General features: G+C 39.7%; 1 protein-coding gene across 6 annotated transcripts in view; it reads right to left on the bottom strand.

Moving 5' to 3' along the window:
- LOC122654306 (sister chromatid cohesion 1 protein 4-like) overlaps positions 1-19,288 on the bottom strand; it is a 116,888-nt gene that overhangs the window by 37,418 nt on the left and 60,182 nt on the right. For 5 of the 6 annotated variants that reach the window (XM_043848337.1, XM_043848342.1, XM_043848340.1 and 2 more), the window contains 3 exons: positions 18,462-18,495; positions 15,939-16,041; positions 14,255-14,384 (listed from right to left, as the gene is read on the bottom strand). In XM_043848337.1, the coding sequence (XP_043704272.1) occupies positions 14,255-14,384; positions 15,939-16,041; positions 18,462-18,495 (267 nt within the window). The remainder of the gene's footprint in view (positions 1-14,254; positions 14,385-15,938; positions 16,042-18,461; positions 18,496-19,288) is intronic. The other variant, XM_043848339.1, reaches the window with a different exon arrangement.

Genomic DNA, 19,288 nt, shown 5'->3' with positions numbered 1-19,288 from the left:
CAGATATATAAACTGTTATAGAAATTGATTTAAATCTAATTTCAGTCAAAAAGACTGAAATGCCATTACCATATATATATATATAACCTTCTCTTTACCATTACAATCACAACAAACTAAAGGGGCTGAGAGAAACGAATTCTCTCTTGGAAGAACCAGAAAGCAAGAAGGAAAAATAGAGAAGAAAGGAAAAGAAGAAGAAGAACCCTACAACCTACCTTCTACTTCTGAAATTGAACTTAGAGACTCCATTAGAAGGCTGCTGTACCTTGTTTCCTGCTCCTATATTAAGGTAAGCCTGGAATACTTGCTGTCTCCCTCTTTATTTCACTTCTTCTCCATCTCTAGTTCATCTATTAGGAAATTCTACTATTAAAGCTTGAAGACCAAGCATGGGATTTAGAGATTGAGCATGTTTGGACTAATTGGAAACAATTTCTGTCCCTATGAGACCTGAAATTCAGTAATTCATCAAGTCTGCAAGCTGTATTGCTGTATAGTATTTCATAAACCCTAATCTAGTTAATTAGGTTTAATTCTTGAAATTATCAAAATTAGGAAGTTGTTTATGAAATTGAACCCCTATGTAGGTAGACCCACCTTAATATGGTGTTAAAACACCAAGATTTACCCTTGCATGTAAGGATCTGCCCAAAAATAGGAAAAACCCCAAATTCGGACACACTCCCGGATGGAGTTGCAGGCCCAGAGGAGGTCGACCTGCTCCTCTGGAGTTTGCATCCGGCTGGTCATTTTTGAAGCCTTTGATGCCCTGTTATGTTGGGGTTTGCCCTGACACTTCATGGACCTAATAACACTGTTTTGTCATGATATTTAGGTCTGTTTCTCTGCTGTCTTTGTGTGCTTTGCTGATCTATTGGAGAACTCCCTAGTTGAACTAAAGTCCAATACAGGTAAGGGGATTCGACCTTAATTTTTTATGTGTTTATCACATTAATTTCAATTTTATGCTGAATGCCATGCTCATGCATCATTACCTCTATACCTGAAGCATGTAGTTTTCTAGCTTTTATTTAATGCATTAGACTGCATGTAAAATAGGTTGCACAAAGACATACTGCATTGCATTTGCATTGATTATTTATATGACGTGAATTTATGATGATGGAATTCGGTAAATTATAACTCAGATCATGCTTGCCTCATCATGTTTAGACTGCACTGGGCTAGGTTGATATTCATTACCCAGTACTGCGCCCCTTACCAACAGGGGGAAAGGTGTTGGACAACCCGTGGCAGAGACCGATGTGTTAGTTCCGGGATGCCATCTTCTGTCCCATGTTAGCGGGTCCCTAATTCCGCTGTGGGAATAAACAGGCAGGGTTGGTCATTTGGGGGTCTGTCGGGGTCCGATGTGTTAGTTCCGGAACTGGCGGGTCCTCACCGTGGTAGAATGGTTTCGCTCGGGTGACCGAAGGGTTAGTTCCGGGACCGAGGTTAGCATCTACCACTAGTAGTAGTACTTATACCCCATGAGACTTAGTATCTGTGCTAGGAACATGCTAGTTTAGCACATGCATCATGGATTTATTGTGTTTGTATGCTTGTACCCCCCTTACTGGGCTCAGTTGAGAGCTCACCCCTGTGGATATCCTTATTTTTCAGGTGATTTAGTTACTTCTAATGTTGGATTTGCGGCGCTGGAGTTTGAAGTGCACGATACTTCGTGCGCACGTGATGATTGGGCAACCTCCTGATCTTGGCCTGATAGTCCAGGCTACCTCCCCACTCTTTCATGCTTTATAAATGCTTTACATATTTATAGAATAGTTTCTTGTATACTTTTACTCTGTGCTACCTTTGAGAACTGTATAGTTGTATCACAAGCCTTATCATTTATATAAATGAAATATCATTTAGACTTCTCTTACTAATGATGCTATCTCTATTAATTAAATTGTTTCCGTTGCCTCTGATTACTGTATCTGTGAGCAATGATTGTGAATAGGGTACTGCACTTGAGATCCTTGGGGATTGGTTGGATGTCAGAGACATCCTGCCACACTTGGCCCTTAATAACCGGGCCGGGGTGTGACACTGTCAAATTAAATAGCAGCAACTATCTCTTGTGGTCTCGTTCTTGCTTGTTCGCAATTGGTTCCCGTGGTCTCTCTGGCTACATCACGGGCACAACTGTCAGGCCTACAGAGGCTGGTCCTGCACAGGATCAATGGATGTTTTTAATTTCTTGGTCATGTCCTATCTGGTTAATTCTATGGACCAAGAAATTGCCAGACATTACCTTCTTGATACGGCTGCCAAGATATGGAAGACAGCCTAGAACACCTATTCTCAGGTCGGGAATGCCGGCCAGTGCTATGAGCTCCGTCACAAAATCCACTCTACCAAGCAATTGGAGTTGGCCCTTTCTCAATATTATAATACCATGTGCACTATGTGGTAGCAGTTGGATTTTCTGGGCACCTTCACTGCAACCTGTGATGTTGATGCGACATCCTTCTGGAAGTGGAATGTTTTTGATTTTTTGGCTGGCCTCAATATTGAGTTTGGTCAGCTCCGGGCCAATATTCTGAATCGTGACCCTCTACCAACTCTTGAGCAAGCCTATGTGATTCTTTCTGCTGAAGACAGTTGACGTACAGCCATGGTTCATCCTATTACTCAGGAACGATCGGCCCTTATATCTGGTTCCCAATCTTCTTCCCGTAATGTTACTAGTGATCAGACATCTGGTGATCGCCCCCCTATTAAATGTGATCACTGTGGGAAGGAATGGCACACAAAGGACCGATGTTGGAAGCTTCGTGGTTGCCCTGCAGATACTCATGGTTGGGGGAAGAGTGGTTCCAATTGGCCCACTAGCACCCATGCTAATCAGGCATCTACTGAAGAGCAGCCCGACCAATCTCTTTCCCAAGTTGTAGCTGAATTGAAAACTCTCCGGGATATGATGACTCGATTGGACACATCTTCTTCGGCATCTGTATCTTCTTCATTGGCTGCTTCAGCTATTTCTCTGCCTTCCAATCACACTACCACTTCTTCCACATGTATTTCATATGGTGGGAACTGCACCTCAGTCATACCCGATTCTTGGGTTATTGACTCAGGGGCAACCGATCATATGACAGGTTATTCCTCTTTTTTTCAAATATTCCCCTTTATCTGGGCATAACAAGGTCCGTGTTGCTGATGGGTCTTTCTCCTATCTCGGGAAAGGGATCTATGCAGTGCACTTTAATGTAGTCCTAGCTAGACAAGAGGCTACTAGGAGCCAATTAGATCAGGACCTTCTGAATAGCTAACCGAATAGGGCAGAATTGAAGAACTTGAACGACTGAACCAGATTTAGGGTTGGGGTTTGGGTATGGAGAAGAATGATAGATGAATGGATGTAATTCTTATATGGTAAAGCTAGGCAGGTCTAGAGGGTTATAATAAGCTAGGTTAAGATGGTTTTGAATGAGTTTTTAAATTTCAGAAAATTCAGGTTTGGGTTTATAGTCTAGGGGGTTATAAGAAGAGAGTGGTGAGTTTTTTTAGGGTTTATAGTGGAGGGTTAGGTCTAGGGTTGGGATCAAGTTTCTCAACTAGGGAGGGGGATGTTCGATCCTAATATGGGGGGTTTTTTATGGTTGATTGGGTTTAATGGAGATGAGGGGAAATAGGATTGTGATAGGAGGAGGGAGCTGCAAACTAGGTCGAGTGGAGAGGGTGAGTTGTTGGAGCTATGGTATGAACTAGGAGTGGATCTAATGGGAAATAAGGCTGGAGGGTGAAATAGGTTCAGGTTGAAGATTAAAGAAGATAAATTTGCAGAAATTCTGTAAATACACTTACTGGATTTGCAGAACAGCAGCTAGAAGATGTAGAAGAGAACCTCCCGATCTTAACAGATGTAGGGAGTCGATTGGAGATCCACTAATCCCTCACCTTGAGATCCACAAGGCACACTCACAAGGGAGCTGGGCAGCAGCAACAATGGCAGCAAGCTGAAACAGATTTTTTAGCAAAATGAATAGTGGGGAGCCTCCCACTTACTTAGCTATATTAAGGCAAAAAGCCCAAACCCTAATACAAGATCCTCTAAGGACCAATAAGAATACAAGATCCTCTAAGGACCAATAGAAATAGGCTAACTTCTAGCCAATAGGAGTGAATCACTTAAATTGAACCAAGGTTGAACCTGGTTCAATTTAAGTTTACAAAATAGAACCTGGTTCAAATTAAGTTTTACAAAATAAACTAAGGCAAACTAAGGCTCCTCAATTCAATCGGCCCTAAGCTTAGGGCTGTCTCTTCTTCTTACGGATGCTTGGACCTGCATCACACTTCCTCTCTTTGCCTTTCATCTGTGTTACATGTCTCTAAATTCACTACTAATTTGCTTTCCAATAGTAGCTTGACTAGGGATTTAATAAAGTGACTTTTTTTCCGAACCATTGTTTGTTCCAAGACTTGGAAACTAGCAGTACGATAGCATGTGGTAAGGTGGTTGGTGGTCTGTACGTGCTTGAGAGTTTTCCAGCAGCTTTGACATCCCAGCCTGCATCTTCTGATTCTGATTCTGCGTTGTTTGAGTTGAATAGTTGGCATCGTCATTTGGGCCATCCACCATTGGGTGTTTTATCTGTTCTATTTCCTAGTTTATTAAAACGTTGTAATCCGAATAATTTTTCTTGTGATGCTTGCACTTTGGCAAAGCAAACTAGAAGTGTTTATCCTATTTTTGATAATAGAAGTATGAGTCCATTTAGTTTGATACATTCTGATGTGTGGGGCCCTGCCCGGTGTGTTTCTACTTCTGGGTTTCGATGTTTCTACTTCTGAGTTTCGATGGTTTGTTACCTTCATTGACTGTTATAGTCGGACCACTTGGGTCTACTTGATGCATAGTAAGAGTGACGTTTTCACCTGTTTCACACTATTTCATAAGATGGTCCAGACCCAGTTCGATGCAAAGGTGAAAATTCTTAGGTTGGACAATGGCAAAGAATACATGGATGGTGCCTTTCACTCATACATGGATAACCATGGGATAATTCATCAGACTTCCTGTGTGGATACTCCTGCTCAAAATGGAGTTGTTGAATGCAAGAATTGACATCTGTTGGAGGTTGCTCGTTCTCTTATGTTTGCTATGGCTGTTCCTCCTCGTTTCTAGGGTGATGCAGTACTTATACCCACTTACCTTATCAATCGGCATCCATCAAGAGTCTTGGGAGGACGCTGCCCATTAGAGATTCTGTTGGGTACCCCCACGTTTATTGTTCCCCCCAAAGTTTTTGGTTGTGTGGTATTTGCCCAGAACCACCATGTTCATGGCAAGTTTGATCCTAAAGGGCTTCAGTGTCTTTTTCTTGGCTACTCGGCTAACCAGAAGGGGTATAAACAAGGTTCTAAAACTCAGGTTTCGACTAGGTTTTGACCAGCCAAAAACCGAGTTCGTCTCGTTTTCGATCATAGCTCGGTCGAAACCGGGGACTTTCTCCATGCTAACTCGAACCTTGGTTTTGAGGCCTTTAAGTTGTTTTTTTGCCTTGATTCTTGTTGTGTTGCCTATTTTTTACGTTTTAAAACCCAATCCATGCATTAGTTTCACATAGAGAACACTAAAAATATTACTTGTGGTTTTGATCCAAGTTTGATACTGTATATTGTTCTTGGGCATGGTATCGAAAAAGGTTTGACCGGAACATAACTCCTTCAATATAAATGAGATTTAAGCAATCTTGGATTTATTAGAAATCTTTGTTTTGATAGTAGCTTTCCAACAAGTCAAGATTGCCTAAATCTGATTTATATTAAAGGAATTATGTACCGGTCAAACTTAATTTGGTGTGCGTGAATGCTGTCAAAATTGCTCTAAATGAAAATATTTTTTTGGAAATCAAAACAAATGAATATTTTACCGCACTTTCGTTTTTAGCAATGTTTTACCACATTAAGATTTATGGAATTTTTAGATTTGAGAAAAACTCTAGCATTAAAAAGTTGAAAATTGCACCTTACCGTCGAAAATCCAGGTTTTTTTTTTTTGAACTGGGGGGTTGACTTTTTTTTTTTTGGAATTTTATTTTTTAACTATTTTTATTGGATTCAAATAGGGGGTATTTGCTTATTTATGCATAATATCTTGAGTAAATGAAATACAAATACAAAAACATTTACTTAAATGACATTAGACATAACTAAGTGTCTATCCTGGTTTCTGACTTGGTTTCTAGCATAAATACATGATTGTCCTAGTTTCGAACCAAGTTTCCACTAGTTTTGATGGGCATAAATGTCAAAACAACCGAAATATGGTCGAAACCAGTCAAAACCATCAAAACCCGATCGAATCCAAGGATTTTATAAAATCCCCCTTCAACTCGTCTCGGAAACCTATGAAACCGAGTTAACTCGGTGGTTTCGACAAGTTTCGGTCTAGTTTTTCTTCCATGGGTATAAATGTTATCATCCTCCTAATAGGAAATCGTTTGTCACAATGGATGTGGGATTCCAAGAATCTGAAGCTTACTTTAAACAGCCGGTACCTCTGCAGGGGGAGATTCTAAGTAATGAAGAGGTCCCGCTGATTGCTCCTTCGGATGTTCATATACCTACTATAGAGAATGCTTCTTTTGAACTGGAGGATGGGATTACAAGTCAGGAACAAGAAATAGGACAGAATGAGCAGTAGGAAACAGTCCAGGGGGAGAATGATGTGAAGATTTACTCTCGAGGAACTGTTTTCTCCTTCTCATGGCCCTCGGTACAAAGAGACCACCACCATTGGTCCTACACAATCGGCACCTGCTCCAAGTCCTACTCCTAGTCATCTTCCTGGTAAGCTTCCTCCTGATCCCAATCTTGATTTACCCATTGCTACTCGGAAACCAAAGTGGAGTTGTACACAACACCCGATTTCCAATTTTGCGTCATATAACTCTCTAACTTCTTCATTCCATGCCTTTGTCTCTTCGTTATCCTCTGTTACCATCCCTAACAATTGGCAGGAAGCAATAGCCGAACAAAAATGGAAGGATGCGATGAACAAAGAAATGCTTGCCCTTGAGAAAAATCAAACCTGGGATTTGGTGATTCCTCCACCAGGAAAGAAACCCATTGGCTGCAAATGGGTCTTTGTTGTGAAGCACAAGTCAGCCGGCTCAGTAGAAAGATACAAAGAAAGGTTAGTTGCCAAACGGTTCACTCAAACCCAAGGAACCGACTATGAAGAGACTTTTGCTCCTGTAGCAAAGATGAATACGGTGAGAGTCATCATTTCTTGTGCTGTGAATCAAGGTTGGGATCTCCAATAACTTGATGTGAAGAATGCCTTCCTGCACGGAGACTTGGAAGAGAATGTTTATATGGAGATACCTCCTGGTTTTGCTTCTCCAGAGACTCAGGGAAAGGTATGCAAGTTGAAGGCCTTGTATGGTCAGAAGTAGTCACCAAAGACTTGGTTTGGTCACTTCCATAAGGCCATGATTGCATATGGGTATAGGCAGAGCAATGTTGATCACACCTTGTTTGTTAAAAGGGTGGGACCATAGTTGTCACGGCGTCACGGCGATCCAAGTCGGTGGAGAGGTGTCACGTCGATATATCGACATGTCGCCCGCCATGGCGTTGCCACGGCGAGCATGTCGACCATGTTTTATTTTTTATTTTCTCTATTTTTAATGTCATTTAGTATGCTATAATATATGTCCTATAACATCAAAAATCAACATGAAAGTGTACTACTAATATACTATGGTTTAATTCATGAAAGTGTAATATCCATTACTCCATTAGTTGAGTGAAAGAGACTACAAAAGTCACAAAACAAAAATAACAATTAAACTGGTTTTTAGCAGATTAACATTAAGCTGAACTAGGATGGAAAACACAAAATCAAACTATCAAAGTACTGGTTTTTAGCAGATTAACATTAAGTTGAAGGGCAAAAAAAAAACTGAAATTGTGGACTAATGGAGTTGAATATGTGCTGCTGTTGTGTGTGGCTGTGTGTAGGGCAAGAAGAAGAAAAAAGTAAAACACCTTCTCTGTCTATGTGGAAGCTTGCAACTGCAAGGCAAGAAGCAGAAACAAAAAACCGAGAGGTTGTGTGCAAGCCTGCAAGTGCAAGGCAACACGAAGAAAAAAGGGAAAAAAATAAAAACTGAGAGGTCTGCGACTGTAAGCAAGCCTGCAATTGTAAGGCAAGAAGAAGAAAAAAGAAAAAAAAAAACAGAGAGTACCATGGCTGTAACTGGAATAAATCCCTCCCTCCCCCCTCTGTCTCTCGACTATCTCCCTGTCTCTGTGACTGTACAAGCAGTTGCGAAGAAGAAAAGAGAAGAAAAAAAAAAAAAAAAAAAAAAAAAAAACCTAGAAGACTACTAACTGAAATAAATCCCCCCCCTTCTGTCTGTGTGTGTGTGTAACTGCGTATGTGTTGCTGTGCAAGGCAAGAAGAAAAAATTTAAAAAAAACGATACTACTAGTACTGGCTGTAATCACTAATCATTACCGGAGGCTGGGAGGAGAAGAATTGAAGAAGAAGAGGACTGCCTGGGAGGAGAAGAACTGAAGAACTGAACTGAAAGATCGAGTTGCCGGAGGACTGGGAGGAGGAAGAAGAACCAAATTAAAAAAAAATAATAAAAAATTACTTGCCTGAAGTCCTGGAGGTTGCCGGAGGTGTTCGCAACTTCGAACTTCGAAGGAGTGAAGAACTCTCTCAGCCGAGAGTTGCAGGAAGCCAGGAACTAAAGCCAAAGTTGCCGCTTGCCGGAATCTCGATCCTCTATCTCACGAACTGTTCCTCTGTCTCGACTCTCCTCTCAACTCTTGAACTTTCTTTGGCTTTTGCGATTTCTATTTCCCCCCAATTAGGGTAATATGTTTGATGTTTTTAATTTTTATGTTAATGTGTATTGCAGGTGTATATTTTCAAGTTACACCTCCAATAGACATTAACGAAAACGCATCTAAGCTATTAAATGGTTTTAAAAAAAAAATTTAAGTCTAATTTTTATACATTCAAATGTACAAATATCGACCGATATGCCCATATATCGTGGTATGGCATCCATGGCGATGCCATGGAAGCCATATCGGAAGATATTTTTACATTAAGCATGGCGTAGCTCGATATGTGACTTTCCCTAGCGCCATGGTGACGCCATGACAACTATGGGTGGGACAGCATGTGACAATTTTGATTGTCTATATTGATGATATAGTTATCACGGGCAGTGATGCATAGGAAATTCAGAAGTTGAAGACTTATCTGGGCAACGAATTTGAAGTTAAAGATTTGGGGAAGTTAAGATATTTCTTGGGGATTGAGGTTGCCTATTCAGCCAAGCGCATATCTCTCTCCTAGAGAAAATATACTGGGGATTTATTGAGTGAAACAGGGATGCTTGGTTGTAAACTGGCAGATACTCCTCATGAGCCCAACACACACTTGAAGAGTAAGGAAGGTGACCCGGTGGATAAGGGTAGCTATCAGAGGTCAGTTGGCCAGTTGATATACCTCTCACATACTCGACCAGATATTACATTTGTTGTGAGTATCGTAAGTCAATACATGCATGATCCTCACTCCTCTCACTTGGAGGCAGCATACAGAATACTTCGATACCTGAAGTCATCTCCTGGAAAAGGAGTCTTGTATTCTCCACATAGTCATCTCTGGATAGAAGCATACACTGATGCAAATTGGGCTGGAAGTCCTGATGATAGGAAGTCAACATCTGGAAATTGCACATTTGTTAGAGGAAACTTAACTACTTGGAGAAGCAAGAAGCAAGCAGTTGTGGCTCGTTCTAGTGTTGAAGCTGAATTTAGAGCTATGGCACAAGGTACATGTGAACTTCTCTGGTTCAAGGGACTTCTTCAAGATTTGGGTATGAATGCTGATCTTCCAATGCGACTCTACTGTGACAGCAAGTCTGTAATCAGCATTGCCCACAACCCAATTCAACATGATTATACCAATCATGTTGAGATCGACCGACATTTTATCAAGGAAAAATTTGAGCAAGGAATAATTTGTATTCCATTTATTTAGTCGAGTGAACAACTGGCTGATATCCTTACCAAAGGAATTAGTAGTAAGTTATTTTTGTCCTATAATTAGCAAGTTGGGCATGTTTGACATGTATGCTCCAACTTGAGAGGGAGTGTTGTAATATGGGTTCAAGGGTAAAATTATCCTAGGGGTAATTATGTCCTTGTACCTATTCTAGAATGTTCTTCTTTACATTACAAATAAAGATGGCTGTAGTCACTCTGACTCAAGTCAGTATTCACAATTAAATTAGCTAAAAGTAAAACTTGAAGTTGCCAAGCTACTCATAGAATGAGGTCATTGCAACATAATTATGGATATTCATGAAAATAAGAATAACAAAATAGTTACATTCTAATGCCTTTCATATGATGCCATTTTAAAAAAAAAATTTGGATATATTTGACTAAGTGCTTCCAATGAAATTGGTGTATTTGGATTTAATCTAATATGAAGCTCTTAGTGGAAACTATTTTTTGTGTCAGGTAGAGAACACGGTAAAAGATAATAAATAAATAAAAATCAGCAAATATCTCAAAATAAATATCAAATCATGAATTTAAGTGATAGGAACATAGGAAACAAACAGTTTTTCAGGCAAATTCAATATGAAACCAACTGACAGACTCAGGGTAACCAAACAGTTTATCAGTCAATATATGAATTCCACAGAGTCGTCATTCCAAGGAATTAGAATCATTCTCTGCTCATGCATCCACAGAATTACGCAACCAAACAGTCAAACACTCCCTTATAGATAGTAAGAAGGATCTGCATCAAGTTTTTATTGACCTAGAAAAAGCTTATGACAAAATCCCTAACAGCCAATTGCCTACGTCCACGAAGCAATGCCCTAATTGGGCTTCATATATTGCTCAATATTCTTCACTGTTTTGACTACTACAAAAGCCCAGGAGCTACAATTCCTACTTCTGTCTATGCACCTACACAAACGAAGGGCTACAATCCCAATCCTATCAAACCCCAACTTGACAACAATTACAATGATCAATTTAAAAATTTAAAATACATATCCCCCCAATTACATCAACAAAACTAGGTGATGCAGCTCCAAGAAGGAAGAAGAAGAAGAAGAAGAAGAGGCCCTGAACTTAGGGTTTGAATAGGGAGCCATAGATTAGGATTTATTATTTTCCATACTTAGTTTATTTTCTTGTTTTTAGATTGAACCGGTTTAGAATTGGTTGCATCCAATTGGTTCAATGGGTCTAATTTAAGTGAAGTGTTCCTATTGGTTAATAGGTTCTTATATCCTATTGGCTAATATGGAATCTACTTTAAATTAGTTGTTTTTAAGTTAGATTCTTTTATTTTAAATTAGTAGGGGTAGTTAGGACATTTACTGTTTTAATTTAATTAAGTTAGATTAGAACTCTTCCTTCCACGATTTTAGAAGAAAGAGACATTAAGTTGTACTAGGATTTGGCTTAGGCCTTTATTATAATAAATAAAGTAGATCGTGGAGGGCTCCCCCACAGATTATTTGAATTTAAAAAAACAGATTTCGTGGCTGCCATTGCTGCTGTTCCTTGCTCCCCTGTGTGAGTGTGCATCCTTGTGGACTTCAAGGTGGAAGGGTGGGTGGATTTCTGCAACTCTTTACGCCGTGATGGCTGGGAGGATCTCTCTTCGAAGGTGGTTTCATCCTTCAAACATTCAAGCTACTACCGGTGGATTCCAGTGTGAGTTTGAATTTTAATTTTCAGTTTTTTTCTTTCCTTCCCTTCCCCATTCGATCCCCTTTTCTTTTTCTGTTTTATTTTCATAAACCCTAGGAGGATCTCAGTTCTGTCCAGATCTGTTTACCCACCAAAAACCATCCTAAGCCCAGCCCTATCCATCCATCTAAACCCTAGCTTTAGTGATTTTCCTAATTTCTAAAAACCCGAAACCCTAACCCTAATTCTGCAGGAATTTTAAACTGAACTAAATCCTGTTTTTTTTATATCATAATAGTCCCCTAAACCTGCATATTAAAACCATATAAGACCCATTCCCAAATTCCCATCCTAAACCCTAGAATTAACCTAAAACCTAGGCTGTCCATGTGAACCAGCAGCCCCTTTTTGCTATTTATTCTGTTATCTGGCTCCTAGTAGGTCTCCTACCTATCTAGGACTACATTACTAGGTTTCTCAACATTATTGCAACCTAGAATAACAATAAGGGATTTGCCAAAGTTGATTACCTCAACCCATAGTTGTCACGGCATCTAGGTGACCCAAGGCATTGGATAGGGTCCAAAATCAAGGCGGCTGCCGCTCCAAAGTCAACCAAGGCACCTGGACGCCTAGATGACGCCTTGACAACTATGCCTCAACCTATGTAAACCCACAACCAACCTCTTCCTTGAAGCGTAGAAATCAATATGCATGTGCTCCAATCTTCAAAGAAGTCATCTTCAATGCCTAATCAAGGTTTTAGCATTAAAAAACCTTCTCTTCTAACCTTTTTTCTCTCTTTTGCTGGATCTGTACGTTCTGGTAATTCAATCTGGCGAGGGGGAAGGCTCGAATGAGGTTAAAAAGAAATCTTCGTGACATTTCACGCTTCATGAGTGGCTACTTGAACCAGAGCCGTCGGAACTGTCTTCTAGAACACGCAGGTGAGCTGTGAGAGCTCGATTTGGAATCTTTTCTGTCGGCAATCACTTTTACAAATGCAGGACGATCGATGGTCAATGGATCAGGATCTTTGCGGCACGAGGCTCATAAGATTTTGCGAAATGGAATATATTGCATCGTCGGCCGGATGCACACAGCACCAGATAGGTGTAATGATTCGATGAAGACGTACCGACAACAAACCAGAGGCCGTGCGACGGAATCTTTGGCTTCATCAATTTGCGCCTAAGTGAGGGTGAGATCCAATCCGCCCAATCGAGATCTGAGATGTGTGGCGCGACAGTAGTTGTTCGATCGGTGCTGACCACGTTAAGGGACGCTACTTTGTATGCGCACTTACAGTAATTCAGTACACTAGACCACTTAAAATGCCCAGAACGAAATCTTTAGCGTTTAACGAAACTTTTAAACAAATTTGAGCTGAGGAGAGAGGTCAGCCTTTGCCCATTTTTCCTGTGGATACGAAATGATGGCTGAGCAACTTTAGGAACTTAAGCTCCTCTCATTTCGATTCCATTCTGTACATCGATACGAAAATCCTCACAACTCCTCTGTTCGGGATCGGATTGACCTGATTCCAGTTGCGTTGGAAAGAAGACTCGACGAGCTACAATTTCCATGTTCATAGCTCCTTCTAAACATGCCACTAGGCCCACTCAAATTGTCTGCCAAGTTGACACATCAGCATGAACCTATGAAATTGCCACAAAGTGTATGTATACTGCACTTGATGCTGCCCAACACTGCCCAACACTGCCACACATGTCCAGATGCTTCAATATCACTGTCAAAGTGACACATGTCAAGATCTCACTGCCACTGCCACATCACTGTCTATCACTTCCAGCACTGCCACACTGCTTGTGTACACTACCACAACACCAAAAGACTCTGTTGCCAATAATGACAACACATGCTCCAGTAATCCAGTTGCCCAACATACGTATTTAGTATGGAAGTGTTATACAATCAACAGAAACATTCCGTTATTTATAAGTCCTTGAATTGCATATCTTAATTATAAATTAGCAATCTGAATCCTTTATCTTAGCTGGATGAAGCCAATAGTTACACCAAGCAAATGATTCTAACCAATTGAGAACACGTCAATTCCAAACATAAGATATCATGATCTAAATCTTGCACTAATAAACTATTGTTAATTGGTATCTAAATCTTGCATTAATAAACTATGGTCAATTGGTATCTAAATCTTAAGACACCAGTCACACCACTATTGTTAGCAACTCTTGTATCCTTTCTATTTCCTTTCCTCCCTCAATAAACTGACATCATTGCAAGCCATGTCTTGGCAGCTGCAGCTAACACATAGTGACTTAGAGGCCAAGATAGAGTGATTGACAGATCTTTTTATCTTTTATTTTCTTTCTTTTTCTTTTTTTACATTTTCACACTGGGAAAGAGACATTTTTCTGAAACAACCAGAGAATCCTCTAACAATAGTCTAGTAATGCACCAGGAACAAGGAGGAAATAAAACTTATGAAACAATTAAAAATCCAACAATTAATCCAAAACCCGATGAAGTAAAGAAACAGATTTAAGCAAATTACCAAAGTCTCAAAAAACATCCTGGCTGATTCCTTCCGCGTTTTACCAGCCAAGAGGTTGTCCATATGAACAACTTTTCTTTCATGACCAGCGTCATTATCAAACAAGGTTTGGAGATACCTTGCAACAGCCCTAATGGAAAAGGCAAACAGACCAAGTTCAGAAAATAAAGATAAGACCTTATGAAACAAGGAAATGAAAGAAAAAGCAAACAAGACATTTTCATTCTGGGTTAAGAAATGGAAGAAATGTCCATCCATGATCTGACTCTGCAATTATGCCGTTGGCCAGAGTACACCAGAGGTTATGTGCCACTGTAGGAGATATTGCAGTATTCAAGGAATCCTGATGGATACATCAACTTTTTTACTAATGCTAGACTGTGCCATAATTAAAAAACTGGTCAAAGAAACAAGGATCAGGTGTCACCTAACCTAGTAAATCAGCACAAGAAATCTCAAAGGTGAGATAACACTGGACAAGATCGAAGGTGCCGCCTAGCACAGCTTGTGGTAGCAAGGTCTTGGGATCAAATCCCACCTTCACTGGAGGGGAGTTTACGCGGGGGGGGGCGCTGATTAAAATATAATCTGTCTCTTCTGTACCAAAAACAAAACACGAGACAAGATCTCCTCCCTACCTTCTCGGGGGTGGGGAATGGTGATGGTTCATGCTAACTTGTGCTTCAAGCAAGTTTAAAATAGCCTTGGCTAGAACAAGACCGCTTTTTGATTATGCTAAAGTATCCCAACCCTAGCATGTGAATAAATAGAATGTGTCTTGGGGTGAACCCACCACAGCTTATTGTGTCAATGACATGTTGGTTGCCTGCCAATGAGTTGTTTCTGGTTATGTTAGAATTATTGCATAAGAACTATTGAGCTAATTGGAGCCGGAGTACTTCGAGAAAAGGAAATAACAGGATGTGAACTCCTCAACTCATGAATATAAAGCACTGTTCAAATCACCAATTTAAACATCTTATAAATGTGTGAGCATAATGTATATAACATTTATTTGAGGGAGGGGAACCTAGACTGATACTTTAGGATGGCAGCCCACATCATAACTCCATAAGCCATTTCTGCCATATGACTATAATCACAGTGCTTATTGAAGCTTATACTTCGTGGATATCTCATCATCTGGATGAGTTAACCTCAGTTCAATCCAACATACAATGTGTCAGAATAAATCTTTGAATTTTCTTTTTGAAAAACTCAATTCTCTTTGAGAACAGGGACCAACATGGAGCATCCAAAGAAAATGTGTTAGGAAATTAAATTGGAAATGTGGCCCAAGCATTCTCGAACTATCAGTTGGACAGCAGGACCTACTTGTCAATCCACATGCCAAAAACATGCAACTGTCTGGAAATGGCATTCTAAATTCCACCAAGGTCCCATTTTTTCTAGTTTCTTTCTAGTTTTTATAGGTTAACATATCTAGTGCTACCAACCCATTCCTTTATCATTCCATGTCAAATATCCATTCCCTCTCTACCCAAATCTTCTAACCCCATTTCAGCTCTGCCTTCACATAAATCATGGGTCCGCATACCCTAGTCCCTTCCCTCTGGTTCATGCAGTAGGGAAAAGTCATACATGGCCTCCTTTGTCTGCCTGCCTCACTAGTACTTTCCTAGGAAAAGTCCAACAATACAACTTTACATGATCTAGAACCCACCTTGTACGGGAAGACCATCCACTGTTCTCAAAAAACTCTTCAGCACTTGGCATATTGTTGTCCTCTTCTCCAGCCACTTCATCATCATCTACATTAAGAAACTCTGCATGAAAGGAAAGCCTCTAATAAGCAGTAATGATGAAAGAAAAAGACAGAGACAAGGCAGAGATATGTTCGGTATGGTAAGATTGATATGCCAACTGGACTTGCTCTAAAGATAAGAAAATAGCATAATTGTCTCATCTTTATTCTGTTACTCATAAATTGAAAGATACTAAATAAAGAATATAACAAGAACTGGACACAGTTTGTTTGTTTTTTTTTTGGAATTGGGAGCTTTTATATATATTTTACTTTTTTTAGGGGGGGGGGAATAGGGAGGGGGAAAGGTACCTGCCAGGAGACTTGAACTCGAGACCTCCTGGTGAGCATGGGCATGAAGCGCACCACAGCTCACCAACTACACTAGGCAGCTGTTGGTAATGGACACAGCTATTGAAATAGCTTTTCTGGCTACAATTTCTGATACTCCACCCATTTCATTTCTTTGTTAAACCCAAAAAAAAAAAAGGGAATATAAAGACTGAGAAGAGCTTTCTGTGTAAAAGAGGTTACAACCCATGCAAAGAACAATCTAATTAATTGAGAAAAACATGTATTGCCGAAGTTCATTCAAAATGGATAATTTAGACATTTGGATTTTGCTATTTCCAAAAAGGTGTCTAGTTCAGTCAGAATCACCACCATTCAAACAGTGGGACTGGCTCGAACATTAACCAGACACTTTCGGGTGACTTGGTGATTGCCCCAAAAGGTTCAGGAAACGGTTTGAACAGTTCAAACCAACTGATTCATGACATACCATATGAATAGTTTGACATTTTTTTTTTCCGGAAGAGAGATAGTTTGACAGTTAAGTTATATATCATTGGAATTAAAATCATCTAGGGGAGTAATGAAACGAACACTTCCAACTTTCCGCTCATTGATTGATGGGATATTTATTAGCCCTTAATTGATGATTATTAAGTAGGCATTCATTAATAGATAATTATGCTTCCAATCTTCTGAAAGGTTACGATAATTAAAAGGATAATAAATGCCATAATTTCTAAATGGGAAAAAGATTGCAACACTGCCCTTGTACAGATTACTTTATTCCCTCCTCACATAATAAACAGGGGGACCCACACTGATGTTTTCTCTCCTATTCTGACCATGTGGGCCCATGCAAACCCCATGTAGATGATACCATTTTCCAACCCCTCATTGGTTGTAGTGTGCAAATTCCTTCTTACACAGCCTTTGTGATCTAGACTGGGACACTCGAATGGGCTTCAAAGGAGGATCAAGGCAGGTCCAATCATTGTCTATTCAAAAGTTGCGAATCGAGGTATAAAAGTGGACCAGATTCATGGAGTTTAAAGTCAGCCAGTCTTGGGTTGACCAGCCAGCTCGTGGGAGTCTAATAGTTTAGTTTTATTGCTTTATTTTACTCCTAGTTCAATTAGGAAAGTCTATTTAAGTCCTTATTTTTATTTCAGCTTAAGTTGTACTAGCTACTTAGCTAAGGAAGACTCCTCTTCAGAGTAGGACTTTGTTTTAGTTGCCATAAATACATTTTATGGTTCCATAGCCCTCATGATTTGATTAATGCATGAGTTTGAGTTTCCTTTGGGCCTAAGATCTATGAGAGACAATGAGGGTGAGATTCCCAAGACCCGAGATAAGTTGTTGATTGATTTTTTGTTTTCCCTGCTCTGTTTTGTGCTTTAATCGATTGGTATACTACTGCTGGAATGTGTTCTTTTGGTTTCTAACTGATTCAAGTATTCTTCAATCAATAAATATATTCCATCAATCTGTCCTTGTCAATCTGCTTAGAATAGACTGATATTATAACCTGCAGTTATTCTGTTTTACCTTCAGTTTTCAGGTTATATTATATTTGCACCTGAACCTGTTCGGCTAATCAGATCAATATCAGACTTTGGGTTATTATAGTAGCATCCAAGAGTGCCACTCAACCTATGTACTGGGCTGATCTGATCTCCAGACCTGGTTCTACTTAAAAAGCTCCTAAAATCTGCTATTTGAATTTCAGGTTTGATGCTTGTTTGATTACCCTATATCCAGCCATCTGATTTGTCCTAAATTTGGGGGTTTGAAAAAGCATCCTAAGAGCTCCACTTGCAAATTCAGCATCAAGAGTGTAGAGACTGCCTTTTTTCCTAAAATTTTATTAAAAAACACTCTTCACCTTTCTCTCATAAAAAAAGTGGGGAAAGAATCATAGAAATAGATGAATTTATCTTTCAATAGTTATAACTCTTTCAGATGACATGCCTCATCAAGGGATTATAATAATTTAATCAAATAGAAGAGAAGAATTCAATAAAATAGCCCATGAAACAAAGATCATGAGAATGATAGCACAAATCACAAGAAAAAAAAGATTAAAAATCACTCTTGGCAGCAGACAAGAAAATGGGGATGGGGAAAGAAGAAACTAAAGACGCTAACCTGTATCATTCTCATCCATTACGTCCTCAAAAACCTGCAGAAAAACAAGAAACACAATTCTTTTAGCAGATATGCACAAAAAAGAATATATTGCTTGTGAAAGAAAAAGGTCCTTCAATAGATCATACAATCTTATAGCTGTTTGGTATAGCTGGTCTTCCAGTAGTGGTCCAGTGGATTGGTGTGTTAAATGTATCTTACACTTTGCAATTAGACAATGAGATAATCATGTGAGTCTTTTGCATTGTTTTCAGAGGTTGGTGGTATGTGACACCTATCTGAAACCTTATGATGATTTATACCAACAGCAAATACATGGTGATTTGTTGCACCTACTATCCAAGATTTCATAGAGAAAATCGAAGGCTCTGTCTGGTTGCTAGTGAAGGTAAGGGAAGGGAAATTAAATTTAAAAAAACAAAAATCTAATCCTTACAAACAATCAGTGTGCAACTAGCTCCAAAACTTTCTAGATCTCATAGTTGAGTTTCACTTCACTTTTCAACCAAATTGTTTGGATTTGAATAGAAACATAAAAAAAAATCAGTAAAAAAATTTAAAGGAAAAGGCTGGGCACAGCGCCAGGGTGCCCAGCATGTGTCTTCCTCTCTCCTCCCCCTTTGGAAAAGGCCCCCTTGCCCTCCTGTGTCCAGTTCTGTGATTGCTGTATGCCGCTAGCTTACGAAAGCTGGTGGCATTCCCAACCCTCTCCCATTTTTAATTACAATTTTTGGTAAGACTTTAAGTTAGAAGCACAATTACCGCTCCACCAGAAATTCCCTTTACCCCTACCGTACTCCAGCTTGGTAGTTTCCACCGCCTGTCCA

The sequence above is a fragment of the Telopea speciosissima genome, chromosome 3 (genome assembly GCF_018873765.1).
Source record: "Telopea speciosissima isolate NSW1024214 ecotype Mountain lineage chromosome 3, Tspe_v1, whole genome shotgun sequence".
NCBI classification, from domain to species: Eukaryota; Viridiplantae; Streptophyta; class Magnoliopsida; order Proteales; family Proteaceae; genus Telopea; species Telopea speciosissima.
The sequence above is the reverse complement of the archived record's forward strand: the minus strand, read 5'-3'. Positions and strand labels throughout refer to the sequence as shown.